The sequence below is a fragment of the Belonocnema kinseyi genome, chromosome 10, assembly GCF_010883055.1.
Source record: "Belonocnema kinseyi isolate 2016_QV_RU_SX_M_011 chromosome 10, B_treatae_v1, whole genome shotgun sequence".
NCBI classification, from domain to species: Eukaryota; Metazoa; Arthropoda; class Insecta; order Hymenoptera; family Cynipidae; genus Belonocnema; species Belonocnema kinseyi.
The window spans coordinates 26,421,936-26,443,525 of NC_046666.1; the positions used below are offsets into that span (position 1 = coordinate 26,421,936).

Below are 21,590 nucleotides of genomic sequence, written 5' to 3' on the forward strand. Positions count from 1 at the left end.
GTGGGTAGTGGTGTTTCCTATATTTGTAGGGGGGTGGGGGTGGCTGGGGGGTGGAGGGTAGTCCGTTTAGCGTGCAATCGACTCGGGATACTTATAAGACACTAACATGATTTTTTCAAATTTTTTGGTCCAAAAATAAATTAGGCCAAAAACCGGCCTTACCGACCTTCCCCCTTTTAACTAAGGTAGAATTATCTCTTTCCCAGTGGGTACAAGGTTTGGCGAAGTCTTTACGAAATCGTTACGACATCTTTACGACAAGTTTACGACATCCTATGTCCATGTCGTTAAGGTGTTTTCACGATATCTTAAATAAGTCGTATTATCTGACGATGTGTTTACGATATCGCAAAGACACCGAAACGACATGGACATAGGATGTCGTAAGGATGTCGTAACGATGTCGTGAAGACGTGGCCAAATTTTGTGCCCACTGGATTTCCAATAATAGTAGAATTATCAACAGAAAGAAGGATGAACCAATTGCATATTTACAACCAAATTTTTAACCAAAAATTAGAATTTTTAATAAAAAATATCCATTTTTCAGTTAAATGATGAATTTTCAACAAAATCGAATAAATTTTCAAAGAAAGAGTTAGCTTTGCAACCATAACGTTAAATCTTCATTGAGAAAAGACTATTACGAAAATAAAGTGCGATCTCAGATATTAAAACCAAAACAGATTTTAACTTTTAATCAAAAGTGGTTCGAATCAATGAAAAAAGATGAATTGTTAAAACAAAATTGATTATTGTAAAATAAAGCTGATAAATTTTTAAGCAAATACTTACATTTTTAAGCAAAAAAGTCAGATATCTACCAAAAGAGTTGAATTTTCAAAATGAAACGCCGCGGTAGTTACTTTTTTCAATTCAAACAATGTTTTCTTACTAATTCTTTTCTAATTTTAAAAAAAAATTTAACTAAATTTTTGAATTAATTATTAAATTTTTTTCTTTTATTTAATTTGAAGTGAGTTCAAAAAAGAGGGGGGGGGAGTCTGAATTCCAAATAACTTTCAGGGAACAAGGTAACGAGTTACTTAAAAATAATAACTTACTAATTGAATTTTGGCTCGAGGAATCAGTTTTGGTCCGAGATGAGCTGGATGTGGATGAGTTTGGGCGCCTGTCTTGATTCAATTCTTTAAGAACAAATTTACATTGATAAAAAAAATACTTTTTTCGTTTTTGTATTATTTCACCCCGCCCCCCATTTCTTTCTCATAGGAACAGGTTTGAAATTACTTAAATTTTCAAATTTACTTTGTTAACTGTTTTTTGTTCAGCTTTGAAACACTTAATTGAGTTTTCTACTAAGAACGATTCACTATTCTCAAGCAAAAATTTAATATTTGAATTTTCTGCTAAAAATGATAGATTTTTTACCAAAAGTCACGTAGTTTAACATCCAATTAATCATTATAAATTTTAAAAAAATAATCCGAAAATTCAATTTAAATTAGTTGTATTGGAGAGGATTGGAATGAATTGAATTGGAGTGGAATGGAATGGAATTCTTTATATTGGAGTACATTTGAATGGAATGGATAGGATTGGATTTGATTGTAATGAATTAGCTTGAATTTGTTTGTAATGAATTAGCTTGAATTTGATTTAATGAATTAGCTTGAATTTTATTGTAATGAATTAGCTTGGATTGTATTGAAATGGATTCAAATTGACTAGACTGCATTGAATTCGATTGTAATGAGTTGGACTATATTAGATTGAATTAGATTGTATTTGGTTAAATTGGGCTCAACTGGAATAAATTACAATGAATTAAGTTGAAATGGATCGTAATAGTTGAAATTGAATTGGAATGAATTGCATTGACATGGATTGCCATAAATTTACAAGGATTGTAGTAGATTGGATTATAATGAATTCCAGTGGATTGGAGTCACTTAAAATGAATTAGAATGATTTTTTTCGATTAGATTGGAATGAGTTGGTGTGAATTGGGATTGATTGGATTGAAGTGGATTGAATTCGAATAAATTGGATTTATTAAAATAGATTGTATTGGATTTAAATTAGATATATTGGAATAGATTATAATTAATTGGATCAGAATGGAGTAAAATGAAATTATATGAATTGAATTAGATTTGAATGGAATTGATAGGATAAGATTTTAAATGGTCCAATTGGATTAGATTGTAATGAATGGGCTTGGACTGAAATAAACTGGATTCAAATAGATTGGAATGAATAGAATTGGATTGAAATTTATTGGATTGGATTAGAGTGGAATGGAAAATGTTAGGGTAGATTGAAGTGGATTGGACTATTTGATTATATTGGGGTGTTTTGGAATCAAATGGATATAGGTGAATGGAACTTCTAGAATTGGAATTGGAATGAATTGAGATAGATTGAAGTAGATTAGAGTGGATTATATAATAAATAGATTGGATTGGAATGAATTGGATTTAAATGATTTAGATTGGAGTGGATTTAAATAAATTGGACCACAGTAAAGCCCAGAAATATTATTGATCTGAATTTGGATAGAAATGCTGCAAACTATTGAAAACTGCATTTTTCCGAAGTCAGATAATTTTTATTGTTCATATAAATAATATGAATATGATTGTGATTGGAATGAAATTAACCAGATTTGATTTTAGTGGATTGGTTTTAATTAGATTGGATTTCCTATAAGGTTTTTTAACCAGGACTTTATGCAACCTATTTGATGAAAAATAATACTTAAATAATCCTGGCTTCTTTTATTATCTTGTTTAAAATTTGACTGAGTTATCGAATTTTAGGGTAATTTATTATCCAAAGAATTTCCCAAAAGAATTTTCCCTAAAAATTGTTGACAGATTAGTTCGAATTTAACCAAGTAGAAATAAATGCAGAAAAAAATAAAATATTTCAGTTTTCAGTGAAAAAATCCAATTTTTCAATAAATATAAAACGATTTCTCAGCCAATGAAAAAAACTACAGAATTTTACACAGAGAAAAATTATGAATTTAATTTTCTATAAAAATATGTATTTTTTAAGTTAAAAATCCAAATTTGCTTTAGAAGTCGTCAAGAGCCAACGATTTTGATTTTTTTTTCTAAATCCCAGTATTTTTTTCTTAGTTCAAAAAATTATTATATACTTACGCATATTCCCTCCTTGTCCTTGCAGCCCTGCGTTTTGGATTGGTGGCCGTGATGCAAGGTTATCTGTAAGATATCATGTAGGGATTTTTATTCAATAATTTTTTTAACGAATTTAAAAATTATTTTTTTGGTCTAAACTAAAAACAGTTTAAATGTTATCTCAAATTCGGGTGATTATAACCAAGATGAAAAGAAAAGGGGTTAATATAGGATATCGATAGAGATGGAGAGGTTGAGAACAAATTGTTTTGGCTCAATCGAACAGTTTATAAATAGGAAGAGGAATATGGAAGAAAGAGGAAGTAGCGAAGAAAAGAAAGAAAGGAGATCCACCATAAACAACCCGAAAATTATCAAAACGATACCGAGAAAAGGTCAAAGTAGAGAGAGGGGGAAGAACGAGGAGAAGAAAGAGGAAATCGTTGAATATAGAGGCACAGTAGAAATTGAAAAGTTTCATTTAGAGGAATTGTGTAAAATGATGTTGGAGGTAATACGAATGAACGAAAAACCGCAGGAAGAAAGAGGAGAGGAATTAAAACGAAAAATTATGTTAGAATTGGCAGAAATTAGAAAAGAGTTGCGAAAATAGAAGGAGGTTTGTGAGAATTTGGAAAAAAAGGATGAAAACTTCGGAACAAAGATTAAAAAAACAGGATGACCACAATAAAACTGTAATACGTTTGGAAAGTAGGATAGTGAAGACCGAATAATTAAAAGGCGAGGTTGGAGTAGGGGTGAGTGTGAGTAATGAGAGGGAAAGGATAAGGAAAATAGAAAGAAGATTAGAAAGTAAAGAAAGAGATGAAGTAAAAAGAAACATAGTGATAAAGGGTTTACGATTAGAAGAGGAAGTACAAGGAAAAAGTAGAAAATGTTCTAGAAAGGATGGATGCTAAAGTAGAGATTGAGAAGTAATAGAAAAAGAACGAGGGTGAAGTGTGGCAGTATACAGTTATACGAAGTATGGTGGGATTGGGATAAATAAAGAGAAGAAAAAGTCAGAAATGAGGTGACGGAAAACTAGAAGAGAAAGGAAGGGGGACAGGAAAATTAAAAATATTAAGAAGCAAAAAGAGACAAGAAACGATTGTAAGGTAGAATGGGTCATATATTACTGGAATATAGCAGGATTGGAGGGAAAGGATACAGAGTTTATGAGAAATTTGACGCAGTGGGATAAAGTAGTAATGATGGAGACGTGGCCAGATAAAAAGTGATTGTCAAGAGTAACGGCAAGGTTACCAAAAGGTTGCAAATAACGCGTTCAAAATTCAGAGAGGAACAATAAAAAAAGACAAAGCAATATAATAAACGGTGGCGAAAGTGAGGGATGAATGCGTAACAGAGATAGATAAGAAAGAGAGTAAAGAACGAAAGGCTAGATTAATATTAGAAGAGGTAAATATAGGGGGAAAGAAGTGGAAGATAGTGGGGGTTTATATGTACGGTGATATGCAGGAGAAAGCAGAGGAGATAAAAAAAAGGATGGAGGAAAATAAGAAAGAGATTAGCCTTATAGTAGGTGGCGATTTTAATGTAAAAACAGGAGATATAGGAGGAAATAAATGGGAAGGTAAGAGAGTTAAAATATTAAAAGATAAGGTACTGAATAGGAAGGGAAAGAAGTTGTTAAAAATCTTAGAAGAGTTGAGATGTTTGTCTTAAACGAAAATATAGAAAGAGATAAGGAAGGTGAATGTATACGCTCAGGGGGAGAAAGGGGAACGGTAGTTGATTATCTTATAGTGGATAATGAGGTAAGAGAGAAGCTCAAGAAACTAGAGGTAGGAGATTATATCGATTATATCGATTCGGATCACTTTCTCTTAGTAGTGTCATTAGAGAGAGAGAAAAGTAATAGTAACATGGATTAAAAAAAAGCTAAGGTAAAAAGAGCAGGAAAAAGGATCGGCCAATGAAAGGAAAATAACAGTTTAGAGGAAAGGACAAAAATATAAAAATGGGAGAGAAAAATTTCGACAATGAAATGAAAAAAATGATAGGAGAAATAAAAAGAGAATTAAAGTGCACAAGAAAAAAAGAAGTTACTAAAGATGTGAATAGAGGTGGACGGGATGAGGATTTCAAAGAGAAAAAGAAGGTCTGAAAGAAATGGAGGAAATTGAGACAAGAAAAAAGTGGTGTAGAGGACTATAGGAGATGAAAGGAAGAAATAGAGTAATCCAAGATACTGAAATGGTCACATGGAAAAAATATTTAATGGTTTTGCTAGGAAGAGTAAAGAAAAAATTCGGAAAAGAAGGGAAATATTCTAGAGAAAAAGATGAGGAAGAGGACTGAACAAGGGAAAAAATAGGGGTAGAGGTACCCATAGTAAAAAAACAAAGGGAAGGGCAATAATAGCAATATTCCCGCACTTGAAAGAGGCGTTCAACTTCTTCGACAGAGTCGAGATAGAAAAAATTATGGTAAAAATAATATACGAAAGGGTTAAATAAAGAGGGTATCGGAAATATTTAGAGTGAGAAAAAGCAGAGTAACGATAAGAGAGCAAGTAGGAGAGGATTCAGGCAAGATTGTCCTCTAAGCCCACTTTCATATTATATATTAATCGGAGACCTAGAAGAAGAAATGAAGAGGAAGGGATATGGAGGAGTTAGGATGGAAGCAGAAAATATATATACGCTGGCATACTTGAACGATGTAGTGTTGACGACAAAGAATGAAGAAGGGATGACAGGCCTAATTACTGAATTGCAGAAATACTTACATGGAAAAATAATAGATATCACAAGGCTTATATAAGAGAAAGGATAAAAAAGCAGCAGGGATAATAAAACAGGTAACGGAAATAGGGAAAAGAAGTTTCAAGAAAGATTGGAGAAGGAGAATGTGGTTATCTGATTCTCTATTATAGACTTTATTGGGTTAGGGATCGCAGATATGGGGCTGGAAGAAAAGGAAAGGGATAAATTATGTACTTGAGTATGAAGGAAAGCATGGAAATTTGAGACGAAAGGGGCGGGTGGCGTTGGCGAAAAAGTATTTGAAGATGGCAGACGGAAGGAGAGAGAGAGAGAGGTAGAACTAAAGGGATAGGAAGAAGAAAAGAGGGAGTTTTTCAGTTTAAGAGATATAGAAGAGAGGGATTCAGTAAGCTATTAAGGATTAGAGACAAGGGACAAGAAAAGACAGTTTATTTTGAAAATGGAGAATGATTGAGGACTTAAAATATAATAAATGGTTTAAAATAATAAAAAGGGAAAGAACACCAAAGTATTTAGAAAAGGGATGGGGACAGACAGGATGGGCCATAAACAGAAATATTTACATTGAGAAACGAGGTTAGGGAGGGGATTTATCAAGAAAAGCACGAAAACAGAACGAGCAGAATATGTGAATGAGTGTAAAGATTCCATGGAATGGAAGAGAAGTGAAACTGAAGGAAAAAGAAAACGGAAGTCACCTAAATTAAAAGCCAAATTTTAATTTTTTGCTAAATCATAACGATTTTTTCTTAATTTATAATATTCTTAGGTACTCACATTGTTGTCTATAATTTGGACCTAAGATGTTTTGCGCTCGCATCTGTAACTGCTCTTCTTGCAAACGCAGCTCCAGCGTAGATGGAGGTGGTGTACTTACATCTGTAAAATATAATAAAGGGATTTTCATTTAATAATTTTTTTACGAATTTCCAAAATTTGCATTTGGTCCAAAATAAACATAGCTCAAAGGTAATCCCAAAGTCAGTTGATATTAACCAAATTATCAAATTTCGATAAAGTAAATACATTTTGAAAATCTAGCGACCCTGCATTATGTGTATGGCGGAAAAAGTGGATAGTTACAGGCTCTAAACCAGTAGCTCTAACTATTTTAAATTAAAGCGCCGATTTTTGTTTGTAAATCTTTTTCAAATTATTAACTTTTCAAAAGCGTAGGATGGACAATATAATTTAGGATGAACATGTCTCCAAATGACTAAAGGTTCGTCAACGTAACGGAACAAGGGCCAACTTTACAAAGGTTACCATAAGGATGTTGGCTATGACATGTGAGATTTGAGATCCCATTGATGCTCCTGGTTTTTTTTGTTTGTAGAATTGGGTTTTGAAAGAAAAGTTAGTAAACTTGTTTTATGTAAAATTTAGATGTTCTCAAATAGTTTTTCAATTATAAGAATTTTGGGACGATGTTGTCCCTGCTTCGTTCCAAGAAAATTAAAGGTTTTACTAGCTTAGCTCGATAAGACCTGATCTTATTAAAAGTGTCAGTTTTAGTAAGAAAGCTCTCCACATAAAATTTTTTGAATAATAACAATAATAGATTTAACGCCTTTTCTATGATTTATTATAGTCAAAATTAGGTGTGGCGGATTTTAATTTTGTGTAAAACTACGAATCTTCCCAACGTCTTGTGTACATTGCAGTCTCCAGGGTGGCTATTTTGGATGAAAATTCAAAATTTTTGAGGATTTAAAAAATTTCTGAGACCACTTTATTTAAGATTTGAAATTTCGATGTACGGCTATTCGTAGTGTTCTAAAATTCGAACAATTTATCCTTACATCTATTTTCGACTAATAAAAATTTACAGAGTTAGAGCATTTTCAGAATCCACGAAAACAAAAAAAAAACAAAAATGCTTAGACAATAAATGAATAAATGCATGAAATGAAAAAAGTCACGAAAGCAAAAATTATTATAGCTATTGGATTTTTGATGAAAAGTTAAAAATTCTAATTTTAATGACAAAAAACAATAAACCAAAGGCGCATATTGAAGTACAAAAAAATTTTTATGCGCTATGTTTATTTACAATAATTAACTAAACTAATATCATGATAAAAAGAAAACATTATAAAACAATTTCCGACAATTTCACTTCGTAAATATTTCCAACGAAACACCTAAACAAATTTTTGGATGGGGCCTGCGCGTTTCTGGTTCACCAATTAATTTATTTACTTACAAATGTCTATGTAGTTAGCATAAATTTCAATAAATTTTAATAAATTTCAAAAAATTTCAATAAATTTTAATAAATTTCAAAAAAATACAATAAATTTCTTTAAATTTTATAATTTGCAATTAATTTCTAAACATTTGCTAAATTTTAAAGAATTTTCAAAATTTAAAGAAATTTGTTTTTTGTTGTTATTGTAGACAAAACGGTGTTTTCGAGTTTACTTTAAAACGGAAAAAGCTACAGCAATTTAGCCATAGAAAAAATGCGAAACTCATTTCCTATAAGATCATGTACACTTAAACTTCAAATTCAAAATTTTTTTCGTAAGTATTCAATGGACAGCCATTTTGATTTTTCTCTTAATCATAGCATCTTTTTCTTAATTCATAATATTATTGTATACTTACATTTTTTAGTAAAATTTGGACCCAAAATCTCTGATGCTTTCCTCCGTATACCATTTCTCATTAAATGCAGCTCATCTACAGATGGATATGGGATACTTTCATCTGTAAAAGATAATATAGGATTTTTATTCGAGGTTTTTTTTTCAATATAAAAAAAATATATTGGTCCTAACTAAAAATAGCTCAAATGTCATCCCAAATTCAGTTAATATTAATCAAGGTACGAAATTTTTATCCAGTGAATATATTTTGAGAACCTAGAGACCAAACATTTTGTATTTTCGGAAAATTATGTTATTTTGACATCGTATTATCAATTTCCAGGCGAAAAAATTATTTATGGTTTATAAATAGTGTGAAAAATTATAAACAATTTAAATTTGTTTGATATAAACGTTGTTTAAAACAGATGAGAATTAAATATAATACTTCACACTATATTTAATTTTGCTGCCTAGTAGATATAAAAATAAATTGAAACAAATAATAAATTAATTTTTGATGAAAAAAAAAGATTTGAAACAAATTTTTCCCCTGATATTTTTTATCAAATTTTTATACGGCTAACCCAGTGAAAAATCATTTTCTAGTTTGCTGTACTCTAATCTAATATCTTTTTATTACTGAGTTTTAAAATTTTTTTTTAAAAACCACCGCCATTTTGGATTTTTGAATTTTTGTGGTAAGTTTAAAGTCGGAGACACCAAAATTGGTGTACATTTCTAAAAGCAAATTTTTTCAAAAAAAGGGTTTTTCTGATTAATTTTTAAAACAGGGAAAGGTATAACATTTTTGCCCAAGAATATAAATGTTCAATTACTTTTCCCATAAGAATATGAATTTAAAAAATTAAAATTTGAAACTTGTTTTAAAGATCTCCAGGTTCCAACAAAGTTTAGCAAAAACTTTTTTTCAGCTATTAAGAAATAAAATTTAGATTTTTTTGCGTCCCGAATCATTTTTTTTTTTGACTTAAAAGAACACAATGTACTTACGTGGAGGGCTAGAACCTGAAGCATAATAATCGGTATGTCCATGATCTGTTGCGGTTTGAGGTAAATCTTGAGCTGTTAGATATAATATGGTAATTCGTAATAAAGAATTTTTTTAAAGAACCCCGAAAAAATTTTTATTGGTGACTTCAAAACTCTCTTCATAAATCATGCAGAAGGATTATTTGTAAAATTTACAACGTGATTGGTACTCATATGGAAAGCATGATTTATTAGAGGATTTAAAAAGAAAATCATTTAAATGTACAGATTTCCTGCAGATTTTACTTTACTTCCAGCAATATATTCACGTCTCTGAAAAATACTGAGTTTAATTTATTTTTTACTGGGGGCTTGATAAAATGGCCAGAAAATTAGTATATTTATTTGAAGTTCTGGTAAAATGTGCTGAAAACCTATGTGGTCTGAATTGGTACCAATCGTGTTTTAAATAATATGGATCCCTTTTCTTCATATAACTCATTTTTTGCAAATTTAAAAATTGTTCTGCTGTGATTTAAAAAAAAAGCGACATTAAACGGAATATGCCAAAAATTGATTTTTTCACCTCGTTGAAATCGTAAAAAAGACACAACTGGTTATTTAAAAATGTATTAAATTCTTAATACCTTTAAAAATAATTGAGGTATGATTTTTGAAAAACACAGTTAACAGAAAAGAGGGGCCATCTGCAATTTGAGAAAAGGCGGTAATTGCACTTATTATAAGTTTTTAAAACCAAAGTATTACTGTATGTCTGTATTCTTAATAATTAATAACGATATTAACATAAAAGAAAGTTATATTATTAAAATATATGATAGACAAAGAAATGTTTTTAAATCATCACAGTTGTTTAAGGTGAAAACAATTAGTTGGAAATTTTTAAAATAATTTAATAGATTTAGTAGATTCTTCGTTAGAATCTTATCTTATTTGTTAATTATAATTAAAATTTGAAATTGTACAAATTTGGAAAATTTGAAATTGAAAACTCTTAACGTTTTATCTTCAAAAAATTCTAAATTAAAAATTTTTCATTCACACATCTTTCAAAATTGAAGAGTTTATAATTGAAATTCTTTAAAATTAGAGAGTTTTTCATTTCAAATCTTGAGGACGGAAGAATTTTGTATGGTTAGTATCATGAATTGAACTATAAAAAAATTCCCTAATACATACCTTCAAAATGACATTTTTGTAAATTAAATAATTTGCAACTCCTAAATGACAGGACTTTAAATAGCTAATCCTTTAAAGTTAAAAACATTTTAATTGAAAATGGTAAAGGTTAAAGAAATTAAATAAAAAATCTTTAAAATTTTTAAGCTTTAAATTCTGAATATTTAAACCATTAAAATAAAAGAATTTTTCATTGGGGCTCGGTAGGCCCCGATAGCGCCTACCGGGCGCTATCGGGGCAGACTGGTTTGCGGGCCAGTGGAAACCGAAACCCGAGCGTCGTGAAGCGGTGTTGGCTGGTAACTGCCTGAGATGCAGGAAACTGACAGGGCGCTGCCCGGGAGCTGTCGGGGCAGACTGGTTTGCGGGCCGGTGGAAACCGAAACCCGAGCGTCGTAAAGCGGTGTTGGCTGGTAACTGCCTGAGATGCAGGAAACTAACAGGGCTCTGACCGGGCGCTGTCGGGGCAAGGTAGTGTGGTCGGTGGAAACTGGGAGCAGAACTAAGCAGTGCTGTAGTGGCAACTCCAGTTGCTCTCGGAATCGTCGCTGTCCTCGGGCAGAGGACGCTCCGAGAGGCTTGAGGGGGCGGAGGAAGCGGGAGAGGAAGGAGGAGTGGGAAGTTGGACGTGGAGATGAGATGGGATGATGACCACCGATCGCACAATGGCCTTAGGAGATTGGGAGAAGTAGGAGGGGCAAAGACCTTCTGGGCGACAAGTCGCTTCGAGAGAATCGCGAAGGGCTGCAAGGCGACGGCGAATGCGCGTCTGTTTGCAGGGGCGGGAACGGCGCTTTTGGATAGGACCAGGCATACGGGTGGATTTGGAGTCCCAGGAAGAAAGAGAGAGAGATTCTCAGGGAGAATCGGGGCTGTTTACAAGCTGACCGATCCCGTTGAGAAGAGTGCGAGGGTTGCGGGGCTGTTTGCAAGCGGACCGACCTCTTGAAAGGAAAAGTTCGAGGGTTGCGGGGCAGTTAAAGCGGACCGACCTCTAGCGGAGAAAAGGTTCGAGGGAAACGGGGCTGTAAAAGCTGATCGACCTCTAGTAAAGATTCGAGGGTGACGGGGCTGTAAAAGCTAACCGACCTCTAGAAAAGATGCGAGGGTACCGGGGCTGCGAGAGCTGACCGACCTCTTAGGTGAGAGAGAGAGAGAGACTCCGTGGTAGGATGGATGACTAGGAATCGGGTAGGTGAGAGAGAGAGAGCAATAGCTCGGCATCCCCTTCTCCTTAGTCTGGCCGCTCGCAGACGGCAACTTTTGAAACGCACGGTAGTGTTCCGAAATTGCCGTTGTTTCGCCAATTTGGTAACTTAAAAATAAAAAAAATAATAATCAAGCGACGTGAGGTTGAAATACAGCATAAATCTAAAATAAGAAAAATGATGTGAAAATTAAAGAAAAGAAACTAAGATTACACAGAGACTCAATCAAACATAGGATGAAAAGGAACTTAAATCCAACATAGATCAAAGTAAAAAAATAAAATAAAATGAAACTTGAATAAAATGAAACGAACTTAAATTAAACATAGATCGAAGACAAAAGAGACATAAGAATAAAGTATGAAACATAGCAAGACAAAATGAAACTTAAGCCTAAACATAAAATGACGAATAAATAATAAAAATACGATTAAACCGGGTAAAGTAAGTGAAAAACTCACCCAGTCAAAGAGAATTTCAAAATAAGTCAGGGATTTAAAAAAAAATTTTGCATTGGTTAGGCAAAAATTAGAGCATTTTTTAATGAATATTTTTGGTTACTCTAATATAATATTCTTGTTAGAATTTTAATTGCCTTGCATTTATATAAATTTGTTGTATTTGCTTGCTTCTTCAGATTACCTTCCTACTTGTAAATTTTATTATTTGTTTAAAAATTCAAAAATTTTGTTAAAGCACCTTTTTAAAATAATTTTTAAATTTTTTAAATAAAGATTTATCTTTTTGATTCAGAATTAAAATTTTTAATTAAAAACTAATTTTTTTGCTCGAAATTCACATTTTTGCTTGAAAATTCTTCTTTTTCGTTTTAAAATTCATTTTCCTTAAAACGAGATTTCATTTCTCTCGGCTTAAATATTAATAACCCTTTTTTGTTGAAAATTTAAGTATTAAAGCACAAAATTGATTTTATTTTATTTAAAAAATGAATGTTAATACTCAAAAGCCGAATTTTTTAATAAATAAAAATTTATCAAACGCACAAGAAAAAATGACCATCTAAATTCTTTAACCTTGAATAAAAAAATGCATTTTCTCCATAGAAATTGAATTTACAACTAATGAATGTGAATTTTCAACAAAAAAATTAATTTTCAACAAAATAGCTAAACGCTCAATCAAAGAGATAAACCTTCATTACAAAAAATTTAAGAATCAGTTAAACTCGCACCCACGTATTTAAATTTTCATTTAAAAAATAACAATTATCAAACAGACCATTTTCATCCAGAATTATGAAATTACTACTAAAACAGAATAATTTTTAAATGAAACAGACAAACTTTCAACCATAAAATTTAATTTGGATGTCTAAAAGATTTCAGTTTGACTTTTCGGTACCAGAATATAAGTTTTTAACAAAATGTGAATTTCTACGAAATAGTTGAATTTTCAACATAATTGTTAAATTTCCAATCATAAACTTAAATTTTTATGAAAGAAAAATGAAATTTTTACTAAAACAGATACATTTTTAAACTAAAAAAAAAGATTTATATAAATTGTTGATTTTTCACCCAAAAAAGATTTCATTATATTTTTCAAAATCAAAATATGAATTTTAATCAAACAGTAAATTTTCTCCACTTCGCTGGTACAAATGAAATATCTACAATTTTTTATAAATTACTTTTTAATCGAATGAGTAGTTTTGATTTAAATTGCAAAATTTACGAAATTTAAATTAGCCCAAAATCCAAATTAAAAATCCCATTTAACGTCCAATAATCAAATTGATGAAAAATCCTGTTAAACAAAACAAGAATCCAGCGACCAAATTTGGACCACAACGAATAAACAATAACCAAAAAAACCCTATTGTAATCTGAAAAAAAAATAAAATAAAATTTTCGGAAATTTAAATTAGTTACATATAATAATTCATTAATTCACTCAACTCGCTTTAACATTATTATATACTCTTGTTATTACAAAAAATTTTATTTTGGAAATTGAAATTGTTTATGCTTTTGATACGAGGAAATAACAAAACAACGAAGGTGAATTACATTTTACCTGTCATGTGCGCTCAGAAGAAAATAAATTTGTGTGTTTAATCTTTTTTTAAGTTTCAAAAAATTGCAATCTCATTGTTTTAAATAAAGTTAAATCTGTTGAGCAATCTGGTTCCTTTTTTGACTTACTAATTTCTCATCTTTCTAATTTCCATTAATTTCTTTTTAATTAATATTTATAACCCTGAATAAATTCACATGCGTTCAAACAATAGTTATTTATTAAATAAACAATTGATAAATAATAAGATTTGATCAAATAAATGAACGAAATTAATAAGAATATTTTATTCAGAAAAATGAAAAGTTTTTGTAAATTGTTGTGCCGTTTGTCTTGGTTTCCTACTTATTTTTCCAATTTTTACATTTTTACCATAATTTAAACATTTTATCCTTATGACTTTTATCGATAAAAATAAAATTGTCAGTTATAGCATTTTAAAAATTAAAAAAATCAAACATAAATGGACATTCCAAGCCAAACAACGCACGATATGAAGAAAATTTAAGAGAAGAAAAATGTTGATTTTTGACAAAAATTTCTTTTTGCGGTAAAGATGCATTAACTTTTTACTATTTTCTTGTTAGCAGCTTAGTTATTTTTTATTCCTTAAAAGTGACATTACAAATAAAGTAATTAAATTTCTGAAGAAAAAGACTAAAAAGAAAATCATTTGCCAAAAGGTGAATTTTAACAAAGTTTTAGATATTTTTTGACTTTTCAAGTCCTTTCAAGTCTTTTCAAATACTACGAATAACTGTAAAGAGGATTTTTTAATCATGAAATAAAGTGGAATAAAAAAATTTTTTAATGCGCAGACTTTTTGAATTTTTAACCGAAATGGCTGGCTAACGAACTAGACCTTCATTTTTTACACTAAAAGATTGTACCAAAGGCCAATCTAATATATTAATTTTTTCCAAAATTCATCGTGCTCACAGACAGGCAGACATGCAGACACAATCAAAACGCGTGTATTTGTAAAAAACGGAAGGGAGTGTCAAATTTTACAAGAATATAATACATTTTCCTATGAGAAAGTAGTAATCAGACTGAAGGTGTTTATCCAAAAAAATGCTAAAAATTTTTTTTTAATAGTTTCTTGACAAAAAACAGAGTTTTTGTTTTATTTCTAAAAAACATTAATAATTAAACATTACACAATTTACAATAAGAATTGTAATAACAAAGTTTTTCGCCTATATTACATATATCTAAAAAAAAAAATTTGCGACCACCTTACGCTAGAGATTATAATAATATAAATTTATCAAAATGATGTGTAGTGCCAGGGTAGCTAAAAATAAAATTTAATGCAAAATAATAAAAAAATATTAAAGTAATTCTCAAAAGTAAAATGTATACTTTATCTACTATATTTTAATTAATTATTCAGTTTTTCTTTTGAATTAATCAAATGTTTCACTATGGACTCAATTTTCGGATATTCAGATATTTTGATTTTCAGATATTTTAAAAATTAATACACATTTCGTCTAACTATCAAGTCCCTTTAAAGGTATCGGAACGAAGTGAAATAAAAATTTGTCTTTTTGTTTTATAATTTTTATTCATTAGGATTTATTTGCTCTACTATAGTAAAATATCTGGATTTTTCGAAAATTAATATAATGTCGCATTTTTATGCATAAACTTCTGTTATAAATGTTCCCAAGAGTGTATAAGTGAAAAAGGTAAATAAAGACAAGACCTGCCAATGCCTTCTCTACTCAGGTGTGCCCAAGATTACATATAAGTAGAAAATTCAAGTAATGGAAAGACGTAAGACTGAAATTCAATTTTTTGTTTCTAATTTTTATCCATGAGAATTTATTTTCTCTAGTATAATTAATTACTCAGATTTCAGACTCTGTCAGAGTATAAACTTCCTTTTCTACTCAGCTGTCTTCAAGAGTAAATATAAGTAGAAGAGACAAGTAATGGAAAGACTTGAAATGTAAATTTAGTTTTTTTCTTGTAATTTTTACCAATGAGAATTTATTTTTTCTACTATAATTAAATATTCAGATTTTAGAATATGTTCGACTATAAACTTCCTTTTCTACTAAGCTGTGCCCATGAGTAAATATAAGTAGAAGAGCTAAGTAATGAGAAGGCGTGAAATTAAAATTCAATTTTTACTTCTAATTTTTATCCCTGAGAATTTATTTTCTCTAGTATAAATAATTACTCGGATATTAGACTAGTTCAGAGGATAAACTTCCTTTTCTACTCAGATGGGCCCAAGAGTAAATATAAGTAGAAGAACCAAGGAATAGGAAGACGTGAAATGGAAATTCAGTTTTTTGCTTCTAATTTTTATCCATAAGAATTCATTTTCTCTAATATAATTAATTATTTAGATGTTCGACTACGTCAGACTATAAACTGCCTTTTCCACACAGCTCCGCCCAAGAGTACATATATAAATAGAAGAGGCAAGTAATGGAAAGACGTAAAATTGAGATTAAATTTGTTGCTTCTAATTTTTATTCATTTGCATTTATTTTCTCTACGATTATTAATTATTCTATTTATTTTGAAAATCAAAAAAGGTCTGTCTACGATCTGTCTTTTTCATTGGAAATATGACGAGGATTTCTCCAAGTAGAAAACGTAAGTCATGATAGGACATGTTATCTTAATCCATTACTATAAAGAAAAAATACAGCAGAAGATACTCGTAGGAGGTCACACCTATTAATGGAAAATCTCAGCATCATATTTTGGTATGGAATTAATCTCGTAAAAATTTCTACTCTTTCTTTGAAAATTTCTGTATATACTTTGTTGAAGATTTTTATTTTTTGGTAGAAAATTAATCCCCTTGGTTAAAAATTCATCTTTTTGGTAGAAACTTCAACCACTTGTTCGAAAGTTGTAAACTTGGTTGAAAATATGCTTATGATCAGAAACTGCTTTCCTTCGTTGGAACTTGAACTATTTTTTTGGAAAATCGTTTCTTTTCATTCTAAATTAATTTTGTAGTGGAAAAATTAATCACACAATTTCAAGTATTTCAATTATTTTCTCAATTATTTTATTATATTCAAGCATAAAAAATTTGCATTTTAATTTAAGAAATATAAAATTTTCAAAGAAATATTTGAATTTTCAACCAGAATGTATGACCTTTCAACAAATTCATTAAATTTTTAACCAAAAACTTGCGTTTTTACCCAGAAATATGCAATTTGTACTAGAATTGATAATTTATATACTTAAAAAGACGAATTTTCAAACAAATTGTTACATTTTTATTCAGAAATGATTTCAGATGACTTCCCGGTACCAAAATGTAAATTTAATGCAAAAATTAAATTTTTGTAAAAATAGTTGATTTTTCAACCTGAAAACAGTATTTATCAAAAATTTTTAATTTTCAAACAATTAATAAAATTTTAACTAATAAGATGATCTGTTAGAGGAAGCAAAAGCAACCAAAAAAAAAAAAAAAAAATTGTAGATATTTGTTCGGTGCACAAGTTTTGTTGCTCTGTGTTTTTTCGCATCTTACACAGTTTGAATACAAGATTATCATTTTGGTTCAAAAATTTTTTTTTTCTCCGAAGTTTAACTCGTTTTTTTCGTTGAAACTTCAACTATTAGAGTTTAGAAATTTCATGAAATATTAAAATATTTGGTTTGACATTTAAGTTTTTTTTAAAAAGCATTCACTTTGGGTTGAAAATTGATATTTTCAGTTGAAAATATGCTTTTTAATTTAAAATTAAATATTTTTCAAAATTGTTCTTATTTTGGTGAAAAAATCAATTTTATAATACAAAATTTATTTATTTTAATGAAAATTACTTTTTTCAAAGTGAAAATTAAATTTTCAAACTAAAAGTTTAAATCATTTGTTGCCGAAATATGTATTTAATTTTTTCGGCAAATAATTATTCCATTTATTGAAAATTTGTCTTTTTTTGGCAGAAAATTAAACTTCTTGATTAAGAATTCAAGTATTAGTTTGGAAATTCCATTAAAAATTAAAATATTTGGTAGAAAACTCATGCATTTTTGTTACAAATTATTCTATTTTAGTGGAATATTAACCTTTTCGATTAAGATTTTATTTCTTTAGTTGAAAATTAGATTATTATACTGAAAATTAATATTAAAATTAATATTTTCGTCTTGAAAAATCAACTGAAATCTAGTTCAGATTTAAATTTAACTATTTTTATTAAAATTGGCCTTTTCAATTTAAAAATTCATCTGTTTTAGTAGACATTCCATAGTCATGGATAAGAATTTAACTGATAAAACGAATATCCTTTGCTTGAAGATTCAGAAACTTAGTTTAGCAATTTTGGTTGGACCACATTTTGGAAAAATTATTTTTTTGTTAAAGATTCAAATTTTCAGTTAAAAATTCATATCTTTGATTTTAAGTTGAACTTTTCATTAAAAATAGCTATTTTTAATTAAAAATTTAACTGTGTGGTTGGGAGTTAAGTTCATTATTAAACTTTTTTAAAGTGCAATTTTATCTTTTTGATTGAGAATTTAACTATTCAGTTGAAAAAAATTTTTTGCTAAAAATGTACATTTTTTGGATGAAAATTCAATTACCGTTGTGAAAATTCGTTTTTTGGCTTCCAGTTGTTTTAAAATTTATTAATTTTTTTTTAATAGAAATTCAATCTCTTTTCGTTTAGATATCAATTCCACTTTTTTGTTTTTAATTTAATTACTTTGTCGAAAATTCCAGTATTCTGTTTAAAAATCATATTTTATAGTAGCAAAGTCTTTTTCTTAATAAATTAGTATATTTGATGGTTTTAATTCTATATTTGGAATATTGCTTAATTCCGTTTATGAAGGATCTTATTGTAAAAATATTACAAGGAAAAATAAGGGAATGTTAAAAATGATGTTTTTACCCTTTAAGCGTATATTATCTTCAGTGAAAAAAAAATTTCACAAATTTCCATACATTTTTTGTGAATTTCCACCAATTTCATAAACCTTTTTAAACTTTTGAGATTTACACAGAGAATAATTTATTGGCGGGTAAGAAATCAAATTTGGATTTTTTTCGGAATCCTAGCGATTTTTCGTTACTTTAGAAAAATTAAAATATACTTACCATGGTTGCTGTAACTTGATTGATCTGATGATATGTCTTTGTGTCTTCTAGAATGTGCATTTCTTGATGATTGAGATCCAAGTGTTGGCGGATCAGTTCCATCTGTAACATATAATATAGAAATTTTTATTCAACATTTTTTTCAACGAACCCCAAAAATTGTCTGCTGGCTGAAAATAAAGAGAGGACAAATGTAATCCCAAGATTCTTAAGTGTTAAAAAAAAGAAAAAGGTTTCAAATTATTATTGAATAAATATATTTTTAGAATCTAGGCTTTCTATAAATTTACGTAAATCACAATAAATTACTATAAATTTTCACATCTGTTTATACATTTCTCAAATTTAGAGAAATTTATAAAATTTCTGAAAAAACTGAAATCGTTCCCTTTTCAATATCGTCCAGTGGCTGACAATTTTTATTTCAGCAATCTGAGCAATTACGCATCGGCCAAGCAGAAAACGAAATCTAAAATTAATTTTTGGAAAATAAAATACTTTTTAGTATTGATTCTCTTTAAGAAATTTGTTAAGAAAAATGTATTTGCTTATTTACAATGTGCAATTGAAAATTCCTGCACAGTTTGATTACGAAATTAGAGTTTCCTAAAATATTTATGATAAATTAATAAAAAATTCTAAGGAATTCCATAATTATGATTCTCCTAAAATTTAATAAGGAATACATTGTTTTCGGCAAAAGTTTTTTTCGTAAATCACATAAATAAAGTTTTATTTAATCTTTGCAAAAATGACGTTTTACTGACCTTATTATGGATTTATTAATTATCATCATTATTTATGAATTGTAGACCCGGCTCGTAGCGATAAATGGCATTTTTCTATACGATCAAACGGCATATTCTAACATTTTCTAATAAAAATTGTTACTAACAATTACGAAAATTGTTATTTTGTCTCATATTTAGTTTTTAAATCAATGTTTGTTTATTGTAGGATAAATTCAGTGAAACAAAAATTTACTTTTTCATTTAAAAAATGTTTACAACAAATGCTTTAATTATTTTGTAGTTAACTTTGTTAGTTAGTGATTGCAATAAATACTCTAATAATTTTTTTTTCAATTCTACGAGAAAGAATTCGTGTGGGACATTTTTTTGAATAAATTAGTACTTCCAATCTGTATATTTTATGTTTTATGAAGCTCCAAGTATATAAATGCCTTTGGAGATAATTAGAAATAAATCAATTTTGGTCAAAAAAATCAATAAAATAAGAATAATCTACAATAATAAAAAGAAGAAGTTTTAATGTATGATATTTAAAAATTTAAAAACGCTAAAAATATTTTTTTATATCAAGAATTATCAACAAAAAATCATCAAAAACCACCCTTACTATATAAACACTTATGGTGTTGAAAATTACAAGTTTAATTTTTGATATTTGGAAATTAAAAAACATCAAAAAACTTATTTTAATGCTGCAATTATTCCTAGTCGATTCAAATTATCGTTCCATCCTGTAATTTGGCAAGAGGGTAAAATTTTGTAAAATAAAATTTTATTTTAGCTTGTTTCGTTTTTCTAAAAAGTTATTTTTTTAAATGTTTATTCTTTAAAAAAATATTCATGACAGATTTGGAGCTCTATTTTAGGTAAGCCACTTTTTTCTAATAATTTGTTCCGTAGATTGTGTCGTTTGTTCAAGAATTTAAATTTTTACTTTGAATTTTGACACTTAAAAAAAAGCTGCGTCTTCCAACAAAAAATAATTGATTAATTTATAGATCTACTTTGCGTGTACAACTTTTTTTTTGTTGTTTTGCACGATTGAAACAAAAATTCGCTTGATATCAAAAAACTATTTAGTGAAAAAATTAGTTTTTCTTTTGGGTAAATCAATGTTGTCAAAAAAGCTTGTGTCGTTTATCTGATTCTTTAATTGTTATAGTTTTAATGGTGTTTTAAACGACTAAAACGATAACTAAGCGTTTTACCGATAAGTGATTATAATACAAAATTTTTAAATCCTTTTTTAAACCAAATTTTTTTCTATTGATTGATAAATCTTAAATGAAAAAACTATGAATATAAAACCAAATAATTACAAAGCTGACATTTTCAATTGAAAAAATTAACTTTGAATAAAAACAGAAGGAATTTTAAATAAAATAGTTTAATCTTCAACTACGAAGATAAATATTGAAAAAAGTAGTTCAATATTCAACCAAACAGTTCAATTTTTCACCAAAAAAGACAAACTATTATTAAAACATTTAATAGTTAAATTTGGAAATACCGAAAAAACTATTAATTTTCCGCCAATAATGATTCAACTGAATTTTCAGTTGACAAACCTGTAGCATTGTAGTTGAAAAACGAGCACAAGAGGATGTTTCTTGAAAATGGGAGTAATTAAATCTCGGGAACAAATTTTTTGTATGATTTTATGATACCAGATAATAACAACGATCACGTAAATTCAAACAAAGTGCATTATTTTTAATAAAAAAACTTTCGAAACATACAAAACACATTTATTTTAATAATTTTTTTACAATTGAAATTTTCTTCCTGTGTCTTTTCACAAATTTTTTAAAATCTTTTAAAGTTTAATAAGGTTTCCTTATTTTTTGGTAG

The 21,590-nt window shown here is 28.8% G+C and overlaps 1 protein-coding gene across 1 annotated transcript in view; it reads right to left on the minus strand.

The window, feature by feature from the left end:
* Nucleotides 1-21,590, minus strand: part of LOC117182232 — a 38,155-nt gene that overhangs the window by 4,268 nt on the left and 12,297 nt on the right. The window contains exons 2-7 of the mRNA XM_033375317.1: nucleotides 18,988-19,089; nucleotides 9,469-9,540; nucleotides 8,474-8,575; nucleotides 6,641-6,742; nucleotides 3,132-3,194; nucleotides 1,065-1,148 (exon numbers count right to left, since the gene is read on the minus strand). Coding sequence (XP_033231208.1) covers nucleotides 1,065-1,148; nucleotides 3,132-3,194; nucleotides 6,641-6,742; nucleotides 8,474-8,575; nucleotides 9,469-9,540; nucleotides 18,988-19,089 — 525 coding nt within the window. The remainder of the gene's footprint in view (nucleotides 1-1,064; nucleotides 1,149-3,131; nucleotides 3,195-6,640; nucleotides 6,743-8,473; nucleotides 8,576-9,468; nucleotides 9,541-18,987; nucleotides 19,090-21,590) is intronic.